This window comes from Sciurus vulgaris, assembly GCF_902686455.1.
Source record: "Sciurus vulgaris genome assembly, chromosome: X".
Lineage (NCBI taxonomy): Eukaryota > Metazoa > Chordata > Mammalia > Rodentia > Sciuridae > Sciurus > Sciurus vulgaris.
Window position 1 is genome coordinate 47,286,765 of NC_136471.1, and position 23,185 is coordinate 47,309,949.

General features: G+C 35.8%; 1 protein-coding gene and 1 long non-coding RNA gene across 3 annotated transcripts in view; one reads left to right on the forward strand and one right to left on the reverse strand.

Moving 5' to 3' along the window:
* Positions 1-19,181: 19,181 nt before the first annotated feature.
* TCEAL4 (transcription elongation factor A like 4) lies at positions 19,182-20,386 on the reverse strand. The gene has a single exon (XM_079124726.1). The coding sequence runs from the start codon at positions 20,368-20,370 to the stop codon at positions 19,789-19,791; it is 582 nt and encodes a 193-aa protein (XP_078980852.1). The 5' UTR covers positions 20,371-20,386; the 3' UTR covers positions 19,182-19,788.
* A 1,079-nt stretch (positions 20,387-21,465) lies between these two features.
* The window catches only part of LOC306651851, a 92,274-nt gene continuing 90,554 nt past the window's right edge, over positions 21,466-23,185 (forward strand). For both annotated transcript variants that reach the window (XR_013761215.1, XR_013761216.1), the window contains exon 1: positions 21,466-21,571. This is a non-coding gene — a long non-coding RNA (uncharacterized lncRNA). The remainder of the gene's footprint in view (positions 21,572-23,185) is intronic.

The window sequence follows — 23,185 nt, forward strand, 5'->3', positions numbered from 1 at the left end:
AAATATCAAGTGACAGAACAATATGGGATATTTCAATTCTAATATATATATGTGTGTGTGTGTGTGTGTGTGTGTGTGTGTGTCTCAGAGTGATCTGCCCATTGGAAAGAATTTGTAAAACTTTAAATTTCTGAAAGGTTCTACACTATAAGAAAACACAAACATGCAGAGAGATAAGCCTAGGATTTGAAACTGTATTTTTCTTGAAGTCTGTGATTAAAGAATAAGTGTTATGGTCTAGATTCGGTGGTATCTCTGAAAAGCTCACGTGTGAGACAATGCAAGAAGATTTATAGGTGAAATGCCTGGGTTATGGAAGCCTTAACCTAATCAGTGAATTAATCCATTTATAGGGATTAGCTGAGTGGTAACTGAAGGCAGGTAGAGTGTGAATGGAGGAGGTAGGTCCCTGGGGGTGTGACTTTAGGGTTTATATTTTGTGGTGATGAGGAGAGCTCTCTGCTTCCTGATGTGATGTCTTGAGCTGCTTTCCTCTGCCACACTCTTCTGCCACAATGTCCTGCCTTACCTCAGGCACTGAGGATTTGAGTTGGCCATCTATGGACTGAGACCTGTGGAACCATGAGCACTAAAATAAACTTCACCTCCTATAATTGTTCTTGTCATGTCTTTTGGTCACAGAAGCAAAAAGCTGACTAAAACAACAAGTCTATACCAAATTGCTTTGAACTTATAGCACATTAAAGGTACCATAATAACAAAAATCAAAGCATAAGATCCACCAAAAGCATGTGGGGGTTTTCTAAAATACCATCACCCATATTGTGCTTGGAACTTCAAATATTATATCTTCAGGGAAATTGTAAACTGAAAATAAACTAGCCTCCACAGAGTGTTACAGGTTGACTTTTTTGTTTTCTTTCATTTTGAGACAGGGTCTTACTATGTTGTGCAGGCTAGCTTCAAATTCCCAGGCTCACTGGCTCAACCTCCCAAGTAGTTGGGATTATATGCACATGACACCAAGCTGGGCATATATCTTGGCTTTGAATCATCTAGATTCACTAGTAAACGTTAAGATAAGAATGTAGTTTAATATGGTAGTAAGCACACATATGGCCCTGACCACTACAAATGAAATCTTCTATGGAATCATATTCCATCATCCTAGGCCAAAAATTAATACAAAAAGCAATTGCTCAAGTGCAATATCCACAAATCAGAAATAACCAAAGGTATAAGGAAAAAGACATTGTAAGAGGTAGTAAAGACAACAGGCAGCACAAACAGATGCATGAGATTTGAATTACTTTATCATATTTAGATTACTAAAGCACAATGCTTAGTGTATTTGGATAATAAAATCTAATCTTGAAGATTTCAACAGGGAACTAGAAATTAGGAAAAGTGAAAAATAAGCAAAGGGAAATTATTTTAGGAAACAAATTACAGAACTTAGCTGAAATTAGTAACCAAATAGATGACTTTAACAGGAATTATGCAGCTTGAAATGAAAGAAATAGAAATGGTGTTCAGAAGAAACTTATCCATAAAATTTCACAAGAAGTAAAGAAGATGAGAACTAATAGAAGGGAAGTTATAAGATGTAGTGGAAAAATCATAAGATTGAATATGTTCAACTGGACTTTCATACAAAAAATGATAAATGGAATTGTTCAGAAGAAATCTCCAAAAAATATAATGGCTGAAGATTTTTCAAAACTAATGAAAGACACTGATACATAGATCCAAGAATCCCAACATACCCCAAACAGAATCTATAATAGGAAACTTACACCAAATGTGCAATACAGCAATTTTCCTTTATGTGTGGTTTTGCTTTCTGTGTTTTCAGTTACCTATGGTTAACCATAGTCCAAAAACATTAAATGAAAAATTCCAGAAATAATAAGTTTTAGGTTGCATGCTGTTCTGAGTAGCACAATGGAATCTCAGCCTGTCCCACTTCATTACTTTCTCCAGCATATCCACACTATTTATGCTATGCTACCCACCCAAGTCACTTAGTCTCAGTTATCAAATCCACTGTTATGGTATCACAGTGCTAGTGCTTGTGTTCAAGTATCCTTATTTTATTTAATAATGAACCTAAGGCACAAATGTAGTGATGATTGCAATTCAGATGTGCTAATGAGAAGCCATAAAGTACTTCCTTTAAGTGTAAAGATGGATGGCCTCAATTTAATAAGTAAAAATTCGTATGCTGAGGTTGTTAAGATCTATGGTAAGAATTAATCTTCTATCCGTGAACTTGTGGAGAAAGAAATAGAAATTCATGCTAGTTTTACTGTTGCACCTCAAACAGCAAACATTATGGTCACAGTACATGGTAAGGTGCTTAGTTAAAATATAAGGAAAAACATTAAATTATGAGGTTTGGAACTATCCACTGTTTCAAATGTGGGTTTTGGAACATATCCTCTGAAGATGGGGTGGGGTGACTAATGTAGTGAATTTGTAGAGAATCACAGACAAATAGAAAATTTTAAAGTAGCCAGAAAAAATAGATTATGCCTTCACAGAAACAAGTTAGACCGATTGCTGGTTTCTCAACAGTAACCATGGCATCATATACTCAAATATAGGTTGTGTCTTCCAAAGAAAAGTGCCAACCTAGACACTGACAACCAGCAAAAATACACTTTAGAAATTGAGGTGGAATAAAAACTTTTACAAATAAAAAGTGAGAGTGTTTGACAATAGCAGGTATGAAGTAAAGGATGTACTAGAGAACATTTTTCAGATAAAAGGAAAATGATCTCAGATGAAAGACTGGAGAAGGAAGGAATGTGAAGCAATTAAAAAGATAAATATCTACATAAATTTAAGCCAATACTTATAGAAAAATAATATCATATTGCTAATCTATGTCAACAAAAATATGAGTTAAGAGGGTGAGAGTAAAAGTATTTGAAATGCAACATCTGGGGAGCATGTAAAAGTATAAATTAATATTAGCCTTTGATAGGTCAAGACTGCATGCTTTAAAATGATTCTGAAGATGAGAAAACAAGTTGGGAGAGGTGGTGGTGCCTGTTATCCTGGTGACTCTTGAGGCTGAGGCAGGGGATTGAAAATTCTAGGCCAGCCTCAGCAACTTAGTAAGACTGTCTCAAAAAGGACTAGAGAGGTAACTCAGTGGTAAACTGCCCCTGGGTTCAGTTCCCAGTACCTATATATGAAAGAAAATTAATATGGATATGGGACAAACAGAAGGAAATTGATTAAATGATTAATTTGTGCCAATTAATATCAGTAATTACATTAGTGCAAATGGTCTACATGCAAAAGATTAAAAACAAAGGTTTTTAGACTAGAAGAAAGCCCAACTATATACTACTCACAAAATACAAACCTGAGGGACTGGTGAGGTAGCTCAGTGGCAAAGAATGTGCATGCTAAGTCCTAGGTTCAACCCTCAGTACCAAAAAAGAAAATAAAACAAACCTGAAAGATGAAGATACATGAAGACTGAAAGTAAAGGGCTGGGGATGTAGCTCAGTTGGTAGAGTGCTTGCCTCACAAGCACAAGGCCCTGGGTTCAATCCCCAGCATTGCAAAAAAAAAAAAAAAGTAGACTGAAAGTAAATATATAGAAAAATTATAACATGGAAAGACTAATCAAAAGGAAGGCATTGGAGTTATATTAATAATAAAATAGACTTTAAAGCTAACAGTATTACAAGAGTTAAGGAGTGTCACTTCATAATAATATTTAAAGACTTTCATGCATTCATTAACTTGATCTCAAAACAAAATTTCTTAAATTTCCAGAATTACAAAGATAAATAAACAAATTTTCTATAATATTTTAACAGCCTTCTCTCTGTAATTGTTAAAAGAGACAAAAATCAGTAGGGATACAAATTAAATGAACAAAATCATCAGCAAATTTGACCTAATGGGACACTTGAAACACTGTACAATGACTGCAGTATGCCCTTTTGTTTAAAGTGAGTGCAAATCATTTACCAAAGTTGAATAGATTCTACGTTATAAAATAAATCTTAACAAATTTTGAGAAACTGAATTAAGGGGATTGAGGATTTGGATGAGTGGCAGAATGCTTGCCTAGCAAGTGCAAGGCCGTGAATTTGGTCCTTGGTCCTGATTAAAAAACCCTGAAATATGGTACCGAATAGAGGACATGGACACAAACCCAAATAAATACAATTTTCTAATACTAGACAAAGTTGCCAAAAATATGCAATGGAGGAAAGATAGCCTCTTCAACAAATGGTGCTGGGAAAACTGGAAATCCATATGCAAAAGAATGAAAATAAACCCCTATATCTCACCCTGCACAAAACTCAACTCAAAATGGATCAAGGACCTTGAAATCCAACCAGAGACTCTGCATCTTGTAGAAGAAAAGGGAGGTCCAAATCTTCAACAAGTCATTTTAGGATCAGACTTCCTTAACAGGAATCCCATAGCATAAGAAATAAAAGAAAGGATGAATAACTGGGATAGATTCAAACTAAATAGCTTTCTCTCAGCAAAGGAAACTACCAGCAATGCGAAGAGAGAGCCTACAGAGTGGGAGAATATCTTTGCCACGCATACTTCAGATAGAGCACTAATTTCCAGAATATATAAAGAACTCAAAAAACTCTACACCAAGAATACAAATAACCCAATCAACAAATGGGCTAAGGAAATGAACAGACACTTCACAGAAGAAGATGTACAAGCAATCAACAGATATATGAAAAAATGTTCAATTCAACATCTTTAGTAATAAGAGAAATGCAAATCAAAACTACACTAAGATTCCATCTCACCCCAATTAGAATGGCGATTATCAAGAATACAAGCAACAATAGGTGTTGGCGAGGATGTGGGGAGAAAGGTACACTCATACATTGCTGGTGGGACTGCAAATTAGTGCAGCCACTCTGGAAAGCAGTGTGGAGATTCCTTAGAAAACTTGGAATGGACCCACCATTTGACCCAGCTATCCCACTCCTCGGCCTATACCCAAAGGACTTAAAATCAGCATACTACAGAGATACAGCCACATCAATGTTCATAGCTGCTCAATTCACAATAGCCAGACTATGGAACCAACCTAGATGTCCTTCAATTGATGAATGGATAAAGAAACTGTATATATATATATATATATATATATATACAATGTATATATATATAAATATGTATATATATATATATACAATGGAATATTACTCAGCCATAAAGAATAATAAAATTATGGCATTTGCAGGCAAATGGATGAAATTGGAGAATATCACGCTAAGTGAGATAAGCCAATCTAAAAAATCCAAAAGACAAATGATCTCACTGATAAGCAGATGATGACACGTAATGGGGGGTGGGAGGGGGGCAAGAATGGAGGAAGGAGGGACTGTATAGAGGGAAAAGAGAGGTGAGAGGGGTGGGGGCGGAAGGAAAAAATAACGGAATGAATCAAACATCATTACTCTATGTAAATGTATGAATATGCAAATGGTATGCTGTTACTCCATGTACAAACTGAAACAACATGTATCCCATTTGTTTACAATAAAAAATAAATAAATTAATTAATTAATTAATTTTAAAAAACCCTGAAATAATATAGAGTAACTTCTTTGTCATAGTGCAATTAACCAAGAACGTAATAGTAAAAGTAATTTTAAAAAGTGTTTGTTTGGAATTTAAATAACAAACTTGTCCAGTGGAAACTTTTAAAATGTTTGAAATGAAGGATAATTAAAATTATATATCAAACATTAGAAGAAAAAAGCTTGTGGATTGTAGCTGAATCATGCCTGGGGGATATTTATAACATGAAATACATATATTAGAATAGAAGAAATACTGAAAATCAATGACCCAGGCAACTAGGTTCAGAATATGGAAACAGAACACAAACTATACCAAATGAATTAGAGGCAAGGAGACAGAAATCTACAAGCAGAATGTAATGAATTAGAAAACAGACATATAATAAAATGCATCAACGAAACTAAAGTTGATTTTTTAGTAAATAGTAATAAAAGCAATAAATACATAGACTGGCCTGTGATAAAATGAAAATGAACAAATAATAAATGGCAGGAACAAAAATTGAAGTATCTCCTCAGAACTTACAGATTAAAAAATATATTAAGAAGAATTTTATGTCACTAATTTCAAATTTTAAATAAAATATATGAATTTCTAATGATATATTTGAAAATCTTATAAAAATTTAAATGCAAATAAAATTCTTATTTATTCTTTAAATATGAAAGAAAAAATTCATAACTAAAAATCTTCCAAGATGTTTTCCACCAAGAAAATTTCAGACTCAGATAACTTCTGTAGTGAATACTTGCACACATACATCTAAGGAAGAAAACAGTATCCGTCTAACAGAATCTTTCAGCGAATTATAAAAGTGGGAATACTCTGAATGTCATTTTAAGAGTACAGTATAACCTTAACGACAGTATAACCTTAACCTAACAAGGCCATTATGGGAAAGGAAAAGTCCAGGCCAATCTTCCTTGTCAACAAAGCTGAAAAAAATCCTAAATGAGAAAGAATTTTATCATATATGAAAAGAATAATACACCTCAAACAAGTTAATGTATTCAAGAGCTGAATGATTGATATAACATTTGAAAATCCATTAATATAATTTATTATATTAAGAGAATAAAGTCTAACAGCATGATTATCTCAAAAAAGGAGTAGATATAATTTACTAATATTCAGTGTGTATTCATAACATAAAGCATTATCAAATAGGAATAGAGACTTCCTTGATCTATTAAAATAAATTTGTACAACATGCATAGGAAACATCAAATACAATGATGAGCACATTCTCTTTGAAATTAAGAATAAGATAATGAAGCCCCAGATCTTTTCAAAATATTACTGTAAGTCCTAGCCAGTAAAAGAAAAATGAAAGATGAAGGCAAGAAATCAAAAAGGAGGGAAGGAAGAACTGGAAAGGATGAGATCAAATAGTTACACACAGTCAAGATGATTTTGTAATTTAGGAAATCTATATCTACATGTATATTTTAAAATGAATGAGGTTGAATGTTCAGGATACAATATACAAAATTCAATTTCATTTCTTTAAAAAACAGCTTGAGATATAATTCACAGTCCATCCTTTTAAAATGTGCAATTCAATAGTTTTTAGTATATCCATAAGATTATACAACCAACACCTCTATCTAATTTTAGAACATTTTTTTCTCTTCAGGAAAAGAAGCTCTATACCCCTTAACAGTGAAATCCCATTCCCTCCCATTCAGTCTCTAGCAACTACTAATGTATTTTCTATGTCTTGTATTTGCCTATGCTGGACATTTGGTATAAATGGAGCATATAACAATTTTTTAAAAAAAGCAAATATTAGTTTTATCAGCACCAATTTCCAAAAGACAATATTCAAGAATTTGCTCATAGAACACAGGTGCTGGAAGGGAAAATATAATTTGTGACAGACACCATATTCTACAGTTAATTTAGAAAAATATAAGCATTATATGTATTCATTATTATGGTCATGGGAGCAATCTGAATGAGATCCTGACTCTGCCACTTAATAATGATTTGACCTTGGGCAAGGTGCTTAATGTCTTTCTGCATCTCGGTTTCCTCAATTTATGCTGAAAACCATAACAGAATCTACCTCATAGGGTTATTATGAAAATTGACACATTTAGGTTTTTAGACAGTGCCCACAGGAAATAATTTTAGCTATTTTTTCAATGCCCCATAACCTATACTTTGCATGGGCAATGCCAATATCTAATAATTAAGTATAACACAAACCAATCAGGTGATAAAAAAGGAGTAGTTTGTTTTCCAATAATTGGAAAAAAATAAAAAGGAGACTGTAAAACCAATTTCTACAGAATATATTCTTTCTTCTTCACTTTGAGAGTCATTGAATCCTTAAATACTATTGCTGTCTTTTAAACTTTTAATTGACATATTATTGTACAAATTCATAGGACACAATTGGATGCTTTGAAAATATGTAATACACTATGTAATCAGGGTAATTAGCACATCCATCACTTCAAATGGGAAGATCAAAGAGAAAGAAATCAAACTTTATCACTTATCACTCAAGAAAACCACCAAACCACAAAGACAAAGAAAAGAATGAAGGACATACAAAATAACCAGAAAATAATTAACAAAATGACAGGAGTAAATTCTTTTTTTTTTACTTGTTCTTATTAGCTATACATGGTAGTAGAATGTATTTTGACATATTATACATAAATGGAGTATAACTTCCCATTTTTCTGGTTGTACATGATGTGGAATTGCACTGGATACGCATTCATATATGCACATAGGAAAGTAATGTCCTACTCATTCTACTATCTTTCCTTTTCCAATTCCCCCTCCCTTCCCCTTTGTCTAATCAAAAGTACTTCTATTCTTTCCTATCTCCCCCCCCCCCTTATTGTGAGTTAGCATCTGCATATAAGAGAGAATATTCAGCCTTTGTTTTTTTGGGACGGCTTATTTCACTTAGCATGATAGTCTCCATTCTCATTCATTTACCCACAAATGCCAAAATTTCATTCTTCTTTATGGCTGAGTAGGAATTCATTGTGTATATACCACATTTTCTTTATCCATTTGTCTGTTGAAGGGCATCTAGGTTGAGTCCATAGTTTAGCTATTGTGAACTGAGCTGCTATAAACATTGATGTGGCTGCATCACTGTAGTATGCTGATTTTAAGTCCTTTGTGTATAAACTGAGGAGTGGGAAAACTGGGTCAAATGGTGTTTACATTGCAAATTTTCTCAGGAATCACCATACTTCTTTCCAGAGTGATTGCACAATTTGCAGTCCCACCAGCAATGTATGAGTGTCCCTTTTTCCCCACATCCTCGCCAGTATTTATTGTTGCTTGTGTTCTTGATCATTGATTGCCTTCTGACTGGAGTGAGGTGAAATCTCAGTGTAGTTTTAATTTGCTTTTCTCTAATTGCTAGAGATGTTGAACATTTTTCATACATTTATTGGCCGATCATATTTCCTCTTCTGTGAAGTGCCTGTTAAGTTGTTTTCCCCATTTATTAATTGGGTTATTTGTGTTTTTTGGTGTTAAGTTTTTTGAGTTCTTTATATATCCCAGAGATTAATATTCTATCTGAGGTGTGGGTGACAAAGATTTTTTTTCCCGTTTTCTAGGCTCTCTCTTCACCAGAGTAAGTTCTTACAAGATAATAATAGCCTTGAATTGAATGTAAAGGAATTAAGTTCCCCAATTAAAAGATAGAAACCATATGAATAGATTTAAAAAAGAAAAAAACATAGACCAAATTATTTGCTGCCTAACAAGAAACTCATCTCACTGGAAAAGACACACATAGACTGAACGTAAACAGATGTAAATAGATATTCTATGAAAACAGAAACCAAATGTAAGTAGGAGTGGCTATACTTATATCAGATGAAATAGACTTTAGGTCAAAATTGTAAAAGAGACAAAAGTGAAATGGAAAAGATAGAAATTCCGCAAGAGAAAATAACCATTGTTAAATATATATGTGCCCAACACTGGAGCACCTAAATACATAAAGCAATATTTTTAGATCTAAAGGGAGAGTTATATTCTAACACAATAAAAAGGGGGACTTCAACACCCCACTTTCAACAATGGACAGATCATCCAGAGAGAAAATCAACAAAAAATTTGGGATTAAATCACACTATAGACCAAATAGACCTAGCAGACAATTACAGATCACTTCATCCAACAGCTGCAGAATATATATTCTCTTCATTTGCACAAAGAATATTCTCCAGGATAGATCAATTGCATTTCTTAATCAGCAAAGAAAATTGCAAAATAGAAGTTTTAAATTCAGTATATGATATTTGAAATTTCTATGCTAAAAAATGTTACTGAGAAAAATGGAATGCCTAAGTAAATGGAATACATAGCATGGTGATGGATTGGATGACTCAATGTTAAGAATATGGTATTTTCTACTAATTAATCATATCTTTAATACAATCCTAAACAAAACTCTTCCTCCCTACTCTCCTTTCCTCCTTTCTTTCTTTTGTGGACCTTGATAAGCTGTTTCTAAAGTTTATATAAAAATTCAAAAGGTTAAGAATAGCCTAAACATTACTGAAAAAATCTAGGAATACTTCATTCATTAATTATAAATATTAATATAAAGTATAAATATCAGTACATATTATTAAGTCCTACTAATTTAGTGTAATATTAATTCAAAGATAGCCAAAGAGACAAATGGAATCAAATAGATACCAGAAACAGAATTATGCATAGGTCTTGGACTTACAATAAAAGTGCTTATTAAGCATTGGGGAGGAGGATAACTATTTAATAAACGATGCTGAGTAAATTACATGCTGATATGGAAAATATAAATCTTGACTCCTATCTCACATCACAATGTGGTTAAGTTTATGTGTTAACTAGACTGGGCTAGAGAGTACTCAGAAACGCATGCAAACACTATTCAGAGGTATTTCTGGATAAGTATTTGAATCACTAATATGAGTAAAATAGATTGTCCTCTTTAATTTGGGTGAATCTCAGCCAATCAAAGATGGGAAGAGAATACAAAACCTGAATTAGAGGGGTCTTCTTGATTAATTGCTTGAGCTGAGAACTTAGACCATGGCTTTCCTGAATCTCCAGCTTTCTGAGTGTATATATTTAGAGAGAGAGACAACACCAATACAATACACAAAAACCAACTTCTGGTCAATCATACATACATGAACCTTCTAGAAAAAATATAAAAGTCTCCTTGATTATGAGGTAGGAACAGACTTTTTGAACTGGACACAAATGTGCTCATTGTAACAGAAAAATTGGGAACTCTTGACTTTACTGAGGTAAGACTTTCCATTAGTCAAATGACACCATTGAGAGAGTAAAAAATATGCTACAGAGTGGGTGAACTATTTGCAATAAATTTCACTGACAAAGAGCTCAGATACAAAATATATACATTAAAAAACTGCTGTAAAGCAATGTAGAAAGATATATAAGCCAATAATGGGACAAAAACAATATGAGAATAATAGAATCACCTCATAAAAGAGGATATCTAGTCAGACATGGTGGTGTAAACCTCGAATCCCAGCTACTCTATAGGCTGAGGCAGGAGGATCACAATTTCAAGGCCAACCTGGGCAATGTAGTGAGATTCTGTCTCAAAGTAAAAAATAAAAAGTACTGGGGGATGTAGCTCAGTGGTACAGCACCCCATTACCCTCCCCAAAAATGAAGATACTGAACTGGGGTTGTAGCTCAGTGGGAAAGAGCTTGCCTAGGACATGTGAGGCACTGGCTTTGATGCTCAACATAACATAAAAACAAACAAACAAATAAATAAAATAAAGATATGGTATCCATCTACCACTAAAAAAATTTTAAATGAGATACTCAAATCATCAGAAATATATGAATGTATGCTCAACTTCATTAGTCATCAATGAAATGAAAATAACAGATGATAAGTGATGGTGAGAATATAGAAAAGTGAGAACTCTTGTTACTACAATGAGTGTGTAAATTGATAAAACCACTTTGGAAAAGTTTGGTGTCATCTATTACATTGAATATGTAACTCCACTCATAAATAGCTACTTAATGAAAATGGGGTGCACACATAAACTGAGATATATAAATAAGAATGTTCATATCAGCATTATTTATATTTAAAACTGAATATAAACCAAATGTGTCCAAAAGTGTAAATTAATATCATAAACTGTGATGTTTATTAACAGTACACTACACATCAATGAAAATAACATAATATCTTAACACAAAACATGGACTAATATCATAAACTTAGCATTTTAGCTTGGGCTGCTATAACAAAATACTATAGACTTGAAACAACCAAGATTAATTTCTCATAGTTTTGAAAGCTGGGAAATCCAAGATCAAGAGGCTAACAGATTTGGTACCTGGGGAGAGCCTACTTCCTTATGGAGGACACGTTTTTTACTGTAACTTCATGTGGCAGAAGGTTAAGGGATCTCTCTGTGGTCTTTTTTTTTTTTTTTAATAAGGGCACTAATCCCACTCATGGAGGCTTTGTTCTCATGACCTAATCACCTCCCAAAGGCCTCTGCTGCCTAACACTATCACCTGGGAAATTAGGAGTTCAGCATATGATTTGGAGAGGGCATAAAGATTTTGTCCAATTCACATGCTATTTAATGAAATATGCCAGTCATAAAATTACATGCTATATAATTCCACTTACATGAAGTTAATTAACAGATAAAACTAAACTCTACTGCCTAGGTCATAAAATATAAAGAAAACTAAGGAAATGATTAACATAAAATTCAAGATCATTATTTTCTCTAGTGGGGAGGGAGGTTGGAATGATTGAGAGAGGATATCAGTAGTATTTCTGGGGTGCTAATGGTATTCTATTTCTTGATATGAGTGGTGTTAATCCAGGTTTTCATTATATAATAAATAATTTAGCTCCATATTTTATGTGTGTGACTTTGAATGTATGTCTTCATTATAAAATGTTAAAATTGCAGAACTATAAGGAGAAAAAAATCCATAACCACTATGAGACATTAACATATTCCTATCAATAATTGATAGAATAAAGCTGGGTGTAGTAGTACACATCTGTAATCCCAGCTACTAGAGAAGCTGAGGTAGGAGGGTTGCATGTTACTGGTTAACCTGGGCAAAATTAGCAGGACATTGTCTCAAAAATAATATTAAAAATGGATGGGGATGTAGCTTAGTGGTGGTGCACTTGCCTAGCACGTGCAAGGCCCTGGCCTCAATCCCTAGTACCACCAATAATAAAACAAAACAAGCAGATAGAATAATTGAAATGAAAAAGATCGAAGCAATTCAAGTAACAAACTTTCCTAAGGACGTACATAGAACCCTGTAGAAATGGGATTGGAACTTGGTCTGACTCAATAATCCATGATATTAGACAGCTTGCTTGCTATTCCTTTTATCTGCATTACTACATTTCATATATCTGCATTACCAAGGATAAGAACTACAGCAGTATTCTCATCCTAAACCATATAAGCAAGAAAAGAATAGAGTGAAATATGTAAAGTTTTGAAAGAAAATAAATCAACCTAAAATTCTATATCTGGCAAAATTGTCTTTCAAAAGTGAAGGGGAAATAAAGACTTTGTCAGCCAAACAAAAACTGATGAAATTCAATACCAAAAAACCTGCCTTTCAAGAAATGTTAAAAATATTTTGCTTTGGGCAGAAGGAAAAGAATATTGGTCAATGATTAGGTCTACATAAAATGTGGAAGAGTACTGGAAATGGAGTAAATGAAAGCAAAATGACATTTTGTTTTTCTTATTATTATTTGATATAAAAGACAACTGTCTAAAGAAAAGATTGCAACAATGTATTGAGTGATTATAGAGTATGAACAAGTGAAAAGAATGACAAGTACTCTATATTAAGGCACCTATACTACATACAGATTAAGCAGAAGATATTATTTAAAAATGGACTTAGTTAAAAAATAATGTTAGTTTAAAATTAACCATTAATTCGTTTTAAAAGTTAACTGAGCCAGGCACAGTGGCACACACCTGTAATCCCAGTGGCTCAGGAGGCTAAGGCAGGAGGATCAAAGCTAGCCTCAGACAGTGTGATGTCCTGTTTCAGGGTGTCCTGGACCTACTTTCCATGTGAAGGGGTACAGGTGGATAAGACAGGGAATGGCCCTCTGTGAACCCAGCTCTCCTCTGTAAAATGGGGTCAAGAATGCTCAGCCACAACATTAATGGGTCCTTCAGTGATGACACAGGGGAGAACCCCATAGATCTGTGCTTTTTGTGGGATCTTAGATACCTGTATTGACTGGGCATGGTGGCGCATGCCTGTAATCCCAGCTACTCATGAGGCTGAGGCAGAAGGATCACGAGTTCAAAGTCAGCCTCAGCAAAAGTAAGGTGCTAAGCAACTCAGTGAGAACCTGTTTCTAAATAAGATACAAAATAGGGCTGGGGATGTGGCTTAGTGGTCGAGTGACCCTTAGTTCAATCCCCAGCACCCCCCTCCCAAAATACTCAGTTAAATCCAGAGAGGATGAAGAAACATTTGTTAACAAACAGAAAAAAGTTATAAACATGGTTGATATTAAACCAAATATATTAAGAATCACTTTCAATGTGCATGGTCTAGATACACCAATTAAAAACAGAATAGTCAGTGTGGATAAAAAATAAACAAGATCCAAGAGCTGGTGGGGTGTGTAGTTCAGTGGTAAAGCACTTGCCTAGTATGTGTGAGGTTCTGGATTTGATCACAGTACTGAAAACAAAGAAACAGCTACATGTTGTCTATAAGAAGCCCACTTTAAATATAATAGTTGGAGGTTAAACATAAAGTAATGGAGAAAGATATTCCATACTACACTAATCAAAAGAAAACTGGAGTACCTATATAATATTAGAAAGAGAAAACATCAGAACAAAAAATATTAGGGTTAAAGGGATACTACATAATAATGAGATTAATTCTCCAACAACACATCATAATCTCAAACATGTATACACCTAATAGAGTGTCAAAATATGTGAGGCAAAAACTGATAGAACTGAAAAAAGATATACACAAATCCATTATTAGAGTTGACGACTTCAACACCCCTTGTCAGTAGCTGATAGATTAAGTAGGCAGAAAATCAATAAGGATATAGTTGATCTGAACAGTGCTATCAATCAAATTGATCTAATTGACCCTTGGCCTAATTCATAGGATATTCCATTCAATAGAAGAACACTGCTCCCCCCATGAAGCTTACATTGAACATTCACCACTAAGAGATACCATGATCTAGGCCCTAAAATACACCTTAAGAAATTTAAAAGAATGGAAATCAAGAAAATATGCTCTCAATGGAATTAAACTAAAAATCAATAACATTTAATGTCTGGAAATGAAACTAAGTTCTATGTAGTATGAGTGAAAGAAGAATTCCCAAGAGAAATATAAGTATATTCTGAACTAAATTAAAATGTATCAAATTTGTGGGATGTAACAAAAGCAGCACTTACAAGGATAATTTCTGGTTTAAATGAATATATAAGAAAAGCAGGATATAAAATCAATAACCTAAGCTTTCACCTTAGGAAAATATAGTTAGAAGAGTAATACAAGGTATAACAACAGAGAAATCAATGCAATTGCATATAGGGAAACAATAGAGGAAAGCAACGAAACCAAAAACTGGTTCTTTAAAAAGATTAGTAAAATCAATATATCTCTTCCCAGGCAGTCCAAGAAAAAAGAAAGAAAATTCAAATAACCACATTAGAAAGAAAAAGTGGAGTTATCACTGCTGATTCCATGAATATTAAGAGGATAATGAAGGAATACTATGAACAATTCTATGCCTATTCATTTGTTAACATATATGAAGTGTACCAATTCCTTGAAAGGCACAGATTACCGAAACTCACAAAAGGATAAGTAAACAACCTGAATAGACTAGTATCTATCAAATAAATTCAATTAATAATTAATAACCCTCCAGGGACTCAGGTTGTGGCTCAGTGGTAGAGTGCTTGCCTGGCATGTGTGAGGCACTGGGTTTGATCCTCAGCACCACATATAAATAAATAAATAAATTAATTAATTAATTAAAGGCCCATCAACATCTAAAGATATATAAAAAATAATTAATAACCTTCCAAAATAGAAATTGCTGGGACCATAAGGTTTCATCAGTGAAATCTACCACACATTTAAGGATTAAATAATACCAATTCTTCACAATTTCTTACATAAAATAAAAGCAGAAAGAACATTTATAGACCCATTCTGTGAGGCGAGCATTACTGTAATTCCCATACCAGATTAAAAACATTACACAAAAGGAAAACTACAGATGAATCTCTCCCATGAAAACAGATGTAGAAATCCTCAACAAAATACTGTCAACTCAAATGTGTAAGAATTACACAGGCATTTGTAGATCAACCAATATGATCCACCATATTCAAAGAGTAAAAGATCAAGAAGAGATATGACCATATAACTTGATGCAGACAAAGTGTTTGACAAAGTCCAATTCGGGTTCGTGATAATAGCACTCAAAATAGAATTAGAGAGGAGGTTCTTCAATGTGATAAGAAACAACTCCAAAAAACCATGCCTAATATCAGAATTAATTGTGAGAAAGTGATACTCTTCAACCTAAAATTGGGTATAAGAAGACATTGATGTCCTATCTCATTGCTCCAATTAAACATAATACTGGAAGTCCTAGCTAGTGTAATAAGAAGAACTGAAATAAAACATACATAAATTGATCAGAAGGAAATAGAACCGTTTCTATTTGCTCATGACAGAATTGTCTATGTATAAAATGCCAAAGAACTGACAAAATCCTGGCTGCAAGGTCCCAGGATAAAGGTTAATATACAAAAGTCAATTGCTTTCCTATATACTAGCAATAAAACAGTTGAAATTTAAAAATTTTAAATATCATTTATGAGTGTGGTGTCTCACATATGTAACCCCATCTATTCAGGAAGGAGGATCCCAACTTTGAGGCCAGACTAGGCAACTTGGAAAGATCCTGCTTCAAAATAATAAAAACTAAAAGGGCTGGGATGTAGCTCAGTGGTAGAGAGCATTCCTAGCACATGTGAGGCCCTGGGTTCAATCTCCAATACTGCAATGAACAAACAAAGACCATTTATAAATGTAGAATGTGACAAAAGAATCTAAATGTCTTATGAATGTATGTAACAATCTCACTTAAAGGAATTGGGAAATAAGGTGCTGACATGTAAATTTGGAAAAGGCAAAAGGAACTGTACATATCACTTTATTCTAGATTGTAAAGTTGTTTCCCTTATGGAACCTATTACACATGTATACTGAAATTGAATAATTAACAAAATACATATCAACAGTGGGAGACAGGATTCTTGCATTAGACTGGAAGGTTAAAGATAAGGGGAGGTGGTTCTGGAGATATAGCTCAGTTGGTAGAGTGCTTGCCTTGTAAGCACAAGTCCCTGGGTTCCATCTCCAGCAACACACACACACACACAAACACACACACACACACACACACAAAGATAAGGGGAGGGTAGTATGATCCATGTAATTATGGATTGCTGTAGACACCACTATGAACTCATATTTAGATTTATATAAACACAGATGGTTATGTAGAGAAATATTTAAAAATTTCTGTTTATTTTCTATGTAAATATAATGGTATATACACACATGGATACCTATATGGGTTATTATATACATATATATCTGCTTGTTCTGTTAACAGAAAGAGCCTAGAAGCAATGCTATTCTTACAGCAATGATTATGCCTCGTGCTCAGATCTTGCTCTCTTTCTTTTCTTTCTGTAATGGGGAGTGAACCCAGGGGTAATCTATCACTTGCTATTCTTTGAGATGGGGGGGTCCCCTTAAGTTGTCCAGCCTGGCCTTGAACTTGTGATTCTCCTGCCTCAGCCTTCTGAGTAGTTGGGATAACAAGCATGCATCATGGTGCCTGGTTTAGATCTTGCTTTTTAAATACCATTCTGCAACAAAAGTTACCAGGGCTCCTTGGGAAAATGACTGATTCTAGGAACAGGGCAGAAAATACACAAGGCTGGAACATCTTTCAGTGCCAGAAAGTAATTAAGTACTAAAGTACTAAACACACACACACACACACACACACACACACACACAACAATGGAACTATGTCAAATGAATACAAGAGCCAACTGAAAGACCTCCCAATGGTCAAAGCAGGAACTATTTGAGCAAGAAAATATGTGAAATAACAATGGATTATAATTAAAATGATAAATAAGTATTTATGCATCTATACTGATATAACCTGAATAGATAAATAAATGAAGAAGTGTCAAATATACTGTACATTAGAATTACAAATGATTTTTGTAGATACTGTCATCAAGGAAGTGGAGCATAATGTTCCAATGCTTAAGGGTATGCTGCCAATAGTGACTATTCCAAAGAGTAGTTTGGAAAGGGAGAGATTAAATAGCAATTTTGCCAAAGAGAAAACTGACAAGTACTATCTCAGCCCGGTGAACAAGTTTAACATCAACAGTAGTAAATAATATTGACTAGTTTGTGCCCTTTACATAATGGAATGAGAATGACATTTTCACCTCTTTGATTTTCTTCCCCAAAACATGTAACACCTGTGTAACCACAAGAAGAAAATAAAGGAAATTCAACCTGTGAGACATTAAATATATGATCAGTGTTTTCAAAAGTGTCAAGGTCATCAAAAACAAGTCAAGTCTAGGAAATTCTCATAGCCAAGAGGAGCCTAGGAGAGAAATGATGACTAAATAGAAAGTGGTAACCTGCGTGGGATTGTAAGACAGAAAAAGGACATTGGGAGAAATTTAAGTAAAGTATACACTTTGGTTAATAACAATTTGTCAATATTGGTTCATTATGACAAATATGACATACTAATGTAGGATGTTAAGAATAGGGGATACTGAGTATGGAATATATAGAAACTCTATATTACCATTTCAATAATTCTGTAAATCTACAACTGTCTTAAAATATAAGGTTATTTGAAAAACACTATAAGCAAATAAAGGACTACCAAAAAGCCAGGAGTCAAGAAATCACAAAGGCAAAAGAGTCGTGCAAATGGTAAGGTAGGGCTTAACAGGAATTCCCTGGGAGACAATTCCTAAGGAAAAAAAGTGTTAGCGGATAGATTACCAAGTGAGAATAGCACAGCATCTGGTCACTCAGATTTGTTTTCCTGCAATCTCCAGTATCTAAATCCCTTGGAGAGAGCTAAATCAACAAAAAGTATGGAAAGAAGTGTTTTGTATGAACTTCAAAAAGCATCAAAACCCAAGTGACAATTGGGTACCCAAGTGGGTTAAGGTGACTATATTGTAGGTAAAGAGGAATTCTCCACCTTGTTGTTGGGACACAGTGTTGCTTTAATCATTTCCAGCCCACCACCAGCAGAAGGGACCTTAGGGAGGTTAAGGATCCATTAGGGGAGGCACAAAAACAGGAGACATTACACTACCCAGGGGACATTGGTACCCACCTCTCAGTTGTCTGGACTTATTCCTGACATAGATGAGACCTGTGAGAACACCTTCAGTTCTCCAGCAAGTACCTATTAGAGTATTGGTTCTGCTAGTGCAACAGAAAAGGTAGAAGCCAACCCAACATACTCAATACCTTATTTAATTTTCTCCACAAGCCTGGAAGACAAGTTTTATTTCCATTTCACAGATGACAATGCAGTCCTTTACAGCAAGGGATATATATTAACTGTTAGATTGCTCCAGAATGGAGTCCCCAGAGTAATACAAATTTTACCTATCATTTTACATCCTGATGACAGAATTTTAATGTCTCCATTGCATTTATAAGTCTACTGGACAGTTTTTGATAAATTGTGTATTATTTCCCTGCTTATCTTTTATTATTTTATGGCAACAGGAATCTGTTTTAGGAGACAGTGGACAGATGAACAAAAAAAGAACAGAAAATCACCACAAATAACCCCTTTTAGTGAATACAACTTTAAAGTTGCTTTCTCTACATAGTTTACTAGGTAAATATCTTTTTAGATTTACATAAGTGGGTCAATGCTATATATATGGTTCTGCAAGTTATTTTAATTTTACAAAGGAACTATAAACATTATTCCATGCAGTCAATGAAAGTCTACTACTGACACATACATTGTTGCAGTTGGGTCAAAGGGCCTAAAGCAAAGTATTCGTAAAAGGTTAAAGCCCAAGACCTGGCAAATGTCCGAGAGGAATACTACACATAAGGAATGTCTTCAAGGTCCCTCCGTGGGGCCCTGCAGCCACCCCTGAATTCCCTTGGGCCCCTTGGGTAGAATGGGTCTTCTAAATTTCTTTGCATCCACAAAAGCCTCCCTAATTTCTGTTTGCTTTTTCTCATGTCATCCTCTACCTTAGCCATATTGTCAAATTCTCTTATCATATCCTCATTGCTGAAATTCATATCATGTATGGACTCCTTATACTCTTTAAGGTAATGAGCCAGCCCCTTGTTGGTTTTTCTTTTGGCTTTCCTGGGCATGTCATCCTCAGCTGGGCGCTTTCCTGCAGCTCTTGTTTCACTCTCTGGCTTTCCTTCCTCTTGTGGCTTTCTCTTGCTTTCTGGCTTTCTTTCCTCTTTCGCCGGTCTCTCACCCTCTGGCTTTTCCATATCCTTCAGCATTTCCTTATCCGCAGTCATTTCCTCATTTTCTAACATTTCCTTGTCTTTGAAAGGACAGGCTCCTTCTTGCTTTTCCTCATCCTGTGGCTCTTCTTCATTTTCCCTCTTTTCTTGGTTGGAAGGTATTCCTTCATTTTCACGGTAAAGTTCTTCCATGTCAGGATTTCCCCTCCTCCTGTCTTGGGAGTAGGGGTGGAGAGAAGACAAAGAAGAAACATGGTAGACTGAAGGATGGGAATGGGGGGTGGGACGACGATGCACGTCCACAGGGTATTGAATCTCACCCATGTGAGGGTTCCCCTAAGCTGACCCAGGCCTCCAAGTGTGCCTCTGCAGGGCCCGTACCCCACATGCCTCCCGCTCAGCGAGCCAACCATTCCCTGGCAGACCCTGCCACCTTCTCCATGCCGCTTCAGCGTGGCCAAGGTGCGTGTATTACAAGTGGCGGGGGCGGGCGGTGGGGTCCCACAGGCTGCCCGGGTCATGTCCTCTGCACTCTCACCCCTTCTGGGTCCCTGTCCATGCTGCCCCCTCCGTCACCTGCAAGGATCCTGGGCGGGTTGCTCCTCTCTTCAGGCCTCTCAGAGCGATGGGAACAACAGACCCTAAGATCTGCGGACAGGACGCGGGGGCGGAGAAGGCGCGCTTAGTGAATTGACAGGGACTCGGTGCCTTTCCAGAATCCAAGCCCTCCTCACCCAGCTTTCCCCTCTACTACCCCCTCCCGCACCCCAGCCGCCATTTCTTCTCAAGCCTCTGGCGCCAGACTACGATGTTTTCCAAACTACGTTTGGGTCTGCGTGTCCTTCTGCTTTGGAGACAACTCGCGTTCCTACCTTCACGATCAATATTTCCCTCCACGTACGGAATGACCGAGAGGGTTATTTCCACTATCTCACTGCTGGGGCGCTTCGCCGCCCACCATCTCAGACTTCAAAATGGACGGAGGGCAGAGGAGGTGCCTAGAATTCCGGCGTGAATACTTGGGGTATTCGTCTTCTCTACCCTCTGCCCACAGGCTGCATGCTCCCCCTCGGCTAACGTTCTCCCACTGCCATCTCTACCTACATTCCGGGCCAATTTCCCTTGACCGGAACCCCACCTCCAGCCTTCCCCTCTTTGGTACCCACCCCCGAGTCCCGTTAGCAGCGAGCAAGACCCTCAAGCTGACCTGAAAGAAGCTGAAGCAACACTTAGGAGACTCGGAGCAGAGCGGATGACTCCCGGGCAGCACCGAAGGGAAGAAGGGCTGGCGCCGCAACTGGCAGGTCACGTGAACTCCCCAGCCCCAGAGTTGGATCTCGACACACCCCGCCTATTAAGTGACGTCCGCTCACCACCCACTTTTCTTGAGCAGGTACTCCCTCACCTCTCTGAACCCCGTTGTCATTTTTTTTCTTCTTGTTGAGAAGTTGTTCAAAGAAAAAATTTTAAAGGTTTATTTTGTGTGTGTGTGTGTGTGTGTGTGTGTGGGTTGGGCGGTCCGAAGGAGGAGTCTTGACAATGTTGCTTTTAAATATGATTGCGCGAATGTAAACCCAGCCAACTGAATGGAATGAATGCTTAAATATTGTATGGAGGTTTGAATACTGCATTTAAGAAAAAAATTAGAACATTTTCCCAAACATGATGGAAATTTCCCCTTTTCTTGACAACCAGAAACATTTTCTCATGAATAAAAAATGAAATTATATTTGAAGCTAAGTAAAAGAATAATTTATCTTAGATGAGAAATTGAATATATAAGGGATAATGATCAGACCATATGTGACAATAGAACTGTAACCCATAGCCTTTGCAGCAAGCAGTCCAGATAGCCAAATCACAGCCTCTGCAGCAATCTTCAGGATTTAAATACTGAAGAACTTGCCAGCCTTCCAATTTCTTGTCCTTGACGGACAAGAAAAAAACAAATGTGTACCATTAACACAGGATGCCCCACTTCTAGTTGGTCTTCCTCCTGCATCCCTGTGCAATAAACTAAGATCAGATCATTCCTGAAATCTTCCTTTTTTATTGTTTTTTTTATTATTAATACATTAAATGACAGAAGTGAAATGAATAAATTACTGCTACATACAACAATATGGGATAAATATAATACTTAATACTTCCATTGTAATCCCTTTATCTCCCTCCTGCCTACAAAACCACATACCTTGTGGAGTCAAAATTGGGTTTAGGTTTGAGGCCACAAGAAAGAATTCAGGAAGAGGGAAAAGCAGAAGCAGCCCCTGGAACTCAATTTCATAGATGACACCTCTAGAAGTTGGAGTTTGTTGGGAGAAAAAAATGTACTTACACATTTTCATTTGAATTAATTACTCAAGTAGACATTAAGGCAACTCAAGCAAATGAATAGTACATTTGCTTTTATTTTAACTCATTTCTTATTAAGCAGGTTAATGCAGAGAAACAGTTTCTATGATAATCTAATAGATGCAATACCTAAAAACTAATACTGTATCTGATGGCTCAAACACTGGAGTGAGATTCAGATCAACCTGGGTCTTCGTGTTCAATCTAGCCAAGTAGTGCTATAAGCTTGGGTAAGTTTCTTCACTTTTCTGAGAGGATTCCATCTGTCAAAGGACTGTCAGTTCCTAGAAGGAATAGAATTCATTATGCCAGGCCAACTATTTCAACAAGCACAATAATTATGTGTCCCATTTGTTTTGTTTTAGGACAAAACTCCCAGTGGTACATGACGAAATATCTGATCAGGTATCAGGTCTGCCTGTTACCAACTCTGTGGTCTCTCTATCAGATGAATCAGGCAAAGGCACATTGGGACAGACACAAGGCTTTTTATTTTTATGCTTGAGCACAAGGAAGGTGGCACATGGGGGACAGACTCCAACAAAAAATGAAGGTGTATAGCTTTTATGGCATCTGCAGGGTAGGCAGGGATCCAGTCTCTTCATGTCATTATACATAGAGATAAGAGTTTTAGCTGTGCCTGGGTTTTTTT